A 4,495-nucleotide genomic window follows, 5' to 3' on the forward strand; every position below is an offset into this window, starting at 1 on the left:
AGTTTGTACACGGATCATGTTCACTGATGGACAACATGGAACCGGCTGCCGAAAAGACACGTTGTTTTTGTTTGTTGACTTAAGTCCTTACGACGCTTTTTAACTACGTGTAGAAATGTACAAGAAAATGTTTGCAAAGTAGTATACCATCAATGGGAAGCTTTTAATCATGCAGCATGGCCGCGCCGGAGAATGAAAGTTTGCCCCTTGGTGATAGCGTCACTCATTGTGATCAAAACAACAGCGGCGGAGTGAAACACGAGGGCAACCAACAAGAAGTCTTGAACCAAGAGGAAAAGACTGGAGGAGAGCAGAGTCTGGTGTCCGCCTTCAAGCAGATGAAACTGGAGCGAGAAGCACAGAAGAACTGGGACTTGTTCTACAAAAGGAACACAACTCATTTCTTCAAGGACAGACACTGGACCAGCAGAGAGTTCGAGGAGCTCAAGACGTGCAGACAAGTGAGTTATGCAGTTTGCCTGCACTTATGAAGTCCAGCAACTTCTGAAACAGTAGAAGTGACATTACTCAATGTGTAAATTGTTTTTTTTTTTTTTATCAATTGCAGTCTGAATCGCAGAAGTTCGTCCTGCTGGAGGCGGGATGCGGCGTGGGCAACTGCATCTTCCCTCTGCTGGAGGAAGAGTGCAACATCTTCGTCTACGCCTGCGACTTCTCGCCCAGAGCGGTTGATTTTGTCAAAGTGAGCCAATAGCCCTTACTTGATTTTACAGTGTCAAAAGTCTACACACCCTTGTTGTTTTCGTCGACAGAAGAATCCTCTGTGCGATCCTGCTCGCTGCGCCGTTTTCCAGTGCGACCTGACTTGCGATGACCTGCGAGACAACATTCCCGAGGCGAGCGTTGACGCTGCCACGCTCATCTTTGTGCTTTCTGCCATCCATCCTGACAAGATGGCGCCGGCCATTGGCAACATCCACAGGGTACGAGTGCATTATGACTGCTGCCATTTTGAATACAGTGAAACCCCGTTTATGACCCACTCTGCAATATACCGCTTTTGTGTTCTCACTGAAGGTGCTGAAAGCCGGAGGCGTCGTTCTCTTCCGAGACTACGGCGTGCATGATCACGCCATGCAGCGGTTCAAAGCCAGCAGCAAGCTGGCAGACAACTTCTACGTGCGACAGGATGGAACCAGATCCTACTTCTTCTCCAAAGGTGTGCTGATAATTATCCTAAAAAAAGCTAGAAAAACCTACCGTTTTTTTCCGTGTATAGTGCGCAATATTTTACTAATTTATTGTCCTAAAATCTGGGGTGCGTATTATACATGGGTACAAAGAAAAAAAATTTTAATTTTTTTTTTTTTTTTTTTTTTTTTTTTAAATAAAGTCATGGTACAACAAAACCAACAACAGGACTGACCGACAAAGTCGTGGAACAAAAAGACAGGGTGACATTACCAAAGACAGGAACAGAATGACAGTAACACATGCAATGATCCAACGGTGAGCGAGGGGCAGACAGGACTTAAATACAAAACACGTTACATCGATTGAGGTGACACAGGAAGAGCGGGGTGACACGAACAGAAACTATGGCAACCTAGACACATAGCAAAACTGGGGACGAGACATGACAAATCTCCCCCGAAATAAAACTCACCTTTCTTCTTGTTTGTTGTCAATCGCGCATCGCATTCAGCCATCCTGCCCAACACACTTAGTAAAATTCATAATTGACGACACATCGTTTGATGCGATGGTGCAATCCTCGATGGTGTGTTATTGTCAAATATTGTTTGTTTTTTAATCTCCATCGCGGACCGGACGTCATACGGAGGCCGCCATTACAGATGCGCAGAACGGTTGCGCAAGACACGTCAGCTATATAAAGAGCGAGAGTTCAGTTCTCCACCTATTAGTTTCAATTCACAGTTTAATTAGCAGTTTCAATCAGCAAATAACAAAATGCGTATTACAGGTAATATTTTATTTCACAACACTTTGCCTTGTTCCTTTCGTCTCTGCTGTTCATTTCAAACACGCTCCATACGACCGCAATGCTCTTGTATCAGACGCTCGCTCGATCACCTGCTAGTTTGCCGTCTGTCACAATGTACCCTACACAAATCCGAAACATTTGTTGCGGCTCCGAGTCACGACGAGGGGCAAGTTTTGGTTTCCAAGGGTGTTTTTATTCCTCTTCAACGTCTCTCCCATACAGAGCCGCCGTGTGCGCACGGAGCGCGGTGGTGCGTTTAGGGGCAGTCGGAGAAATCAACGCCAACAAAAAAATGACATCCAGCCTAGTTAAGACCATACCAAAGACTTTAAAAATGGGACCCATTGCCTCCCTGCGTGTGTGACGATCTTTGGGACTTAAAAAAAAAAAAAAAAATTAAAAAAAAAATTAAAAAAAATTCATAAAAATTGGGTGCGTATTATACATGGGTACAAGCTTTTTTCCAGCATCAGCATGCCATTGTTAGGGGTGCGTACTATACATGGGGGCGCACTATACATGGAAAAAAACGGTATATAGTCTACATATCTCGATTACTATACATCTATACCAAAATATGAGACATTTTAAGACTGAAAAATCATGTAATACATATTAATAAAAAAAATATTGGGGGGAAAATAGATAAGAAATTAAATATATAGAAACAAATCAGGAGCAAAAGACCAAATCTCAAACAAATTATTAAAAAAAAAAAAAAGTCACCTGGACTGCTTTTGCTTTTTTTCCCCCCCATTGTACACGCACATGGATATTGTCATCTTTGTTGGCATCTCAGATCCCCATTCATTCCCAAATGCCTCATCCTAACATGCCTGGCATCTGTGTATTTCCAGACTTTTTGGCGGCGCTTTTCTTGGAGGCTGGCTTCCGTTGCGTGGCCAACGAGTACGTCCAGAGGGAAACGGTCAACAAGAAAGAAGGACTTTGTGTTCCCAGAGTTTTCTTGCAGGGCAAATTCATCAAAATGCCATCATGACAAGACGCACGCATGCGGAGAAAGACCTGAGTGGTCGTAAAGTTCTCGAGGTGATTGTTAAAAAGGACTTTTGACTTTTTAAGTGACATATGTTTATATTTTAGAGTTATTTGTTTACTGGGAAATTTCTCCTTCACTTTGAAATGTATGCATCCGTTGTATAAATTAAGTGCAATTTTAAAAATAATTTTGAATCATTTAAAATGTACTGTCAAATCTCCAAATATTTCTTATTTTGGGCTACGAGTTCATATAGAAACAATGACTAAGTCTAAAAGTGAAGAACGAAATGGTTCTGTTTTTGTGGAGTGACTGGTTCCTGTGGGTCAGTCTGGGCAAGCTGACAGGAAGCCCACAACAGTAAAAGGTCACGTGGTCGGGTCCTCGCTGAAGCTTTTACTTTGCGGTTATATAACTTCCTTAATACACATGTGAAAAAGCAGGAAGTGCAGGTTGGCTAACATTATATCGTGTGAATAATGTTCGCTCTCCATGTCGTATTTAACCTTTAACTCGTCAATAACCAACATTGAGACGGCACAAAAACACTCCTGAGTAGGGTGTGACCAACAAGCAAACGTACTCGGCTGCTCGCCAAGCGTGATGCTATCAATTTTTTTTTCTTAAACGCATTTTTGTTTCGCCTCAGGTTACCTTCACCCTGAAGCAACCTCGGAGTCAAAAAAGGTGGAGACACTTCCTCTCTCTTTCCCTGCGGTTTGCAGCAGTCACGCGAGCACTCATCCTGTTATTCCCCCAAGGCGTCAAAACGTTTTCACTTAAGCTTGTCATGCAAGTGCCCCGAGAAGAAACGGAGAAATCGTTCTTGGGGTCAGTGGAGCGTGAAGGATGTGAATTTGTTCCCTATCGGATCGATTAGCGTAGATATGCAGAAATAAAAGCGGATTTAATGCCGTGATTACTGTGTGGACTATAAAGTGTTTTTAAATAACTTAAATGTTGATCTTCATTAGTGGACAGTAATAAAAGTACAAATACTTTTCTGTACTTTAAAGTTATTATATAGAGTCAGTTACCGCCACCTGCTTCTTGTGATACTGTACTGAAAATAATTTTTACAACTTTTTGACTTTCAGAGACTAAAAGAAGGCAAAACGACATCACCAAGTCACGGATAATTCAACATGGGGGATAGCGGCTGAGCGTCACTCAGTCGACAAAGCGGGCGATTGTTGGCAATTGTAGATAAAATGATACATTAACTCCAAGCACAATAAAGAACTTTGTTAAATGTTATCCCTCTGTCGAGCAAAACCGTCACATCTTGTCTTACTTTCTTTTGCATGCTACAATTTGGATCACTTGGAAATATCAGAAAATCAAGTCAAAACAAAATGGCTGCTGCTTAAGGTGGAAATGAACAGGTGAATTTCGCTGCCTATGTCAACATATTTGGTTTTTGACATTAGTGAACATATTGTTCAGAAAATAGCTTTGTCAGTCCTAAGCAAGCGTTAGTATGCCTTTTTCTTTTCTTAGACCGTGTAAAATGGTCACAATGTCGCATG

The 4,495-nt window shown here is 42.1% G+C and overlaps 1 protein-coding gene across 5 annotated transcripts; it reads left to right on the forward strand.

The window, feature by feature from the left end:
- Positions 1-4,223, forward strand: mettl6 (methyltransferase 6, methylcytidine). Of its 5 annotated transcripts, none has more exons than XR_009715991.1 (7): positions 2-461; positions 569-703; positions 774-944; positions 1,039-1,180; positions 2,824-3,016; positions 3,616-3,797; positions 4,064-4,223. XR_009715991.1 is itself a non-coding variant. In XM_061289222.1 (5 exons), exons 1-5 carry the CDS (start codon positions 177-179, stop codon positions 2,964-2,966), a joined length of 876 nt encoding a protein of 291 aa, XP_061145206.1. In that variant the 5' UTR covers positions 2-176; the 3' UTR covers positions 2,967-3,256. The 5 variants fall into 5 exon arrangements, 1 of the variants encoding a protein (XP_061145206.1); XR_009715990.1 differs by having other exon boundaries at positions 3,616-3,653; XR_009715993.1 differs by lacking the exon at positions 4,064-4,223 and having other exon boundaries at positions 1-461; positions 777-944; positions 3,616-4,057.
- Positions 4,224-4,495: the final 272 nt, after the last annotated feature.

This window comes from Syngnathus typhle, linkage group LG10, assembly GCF_033458585.1.
Source record: "Syngnathus typhle isolate RoL2023-S1 ecotype Sweden linkage group LG10, RoL_Styp_1.0, whole genome shotgun sequence".
Taxonomy (NCBI): Eukaryota; Metazoa; Chordata; class Actinopteri; order Syngnathiformes; family Syngnathidae; genus Syngnathus; species Syngnathus typhle.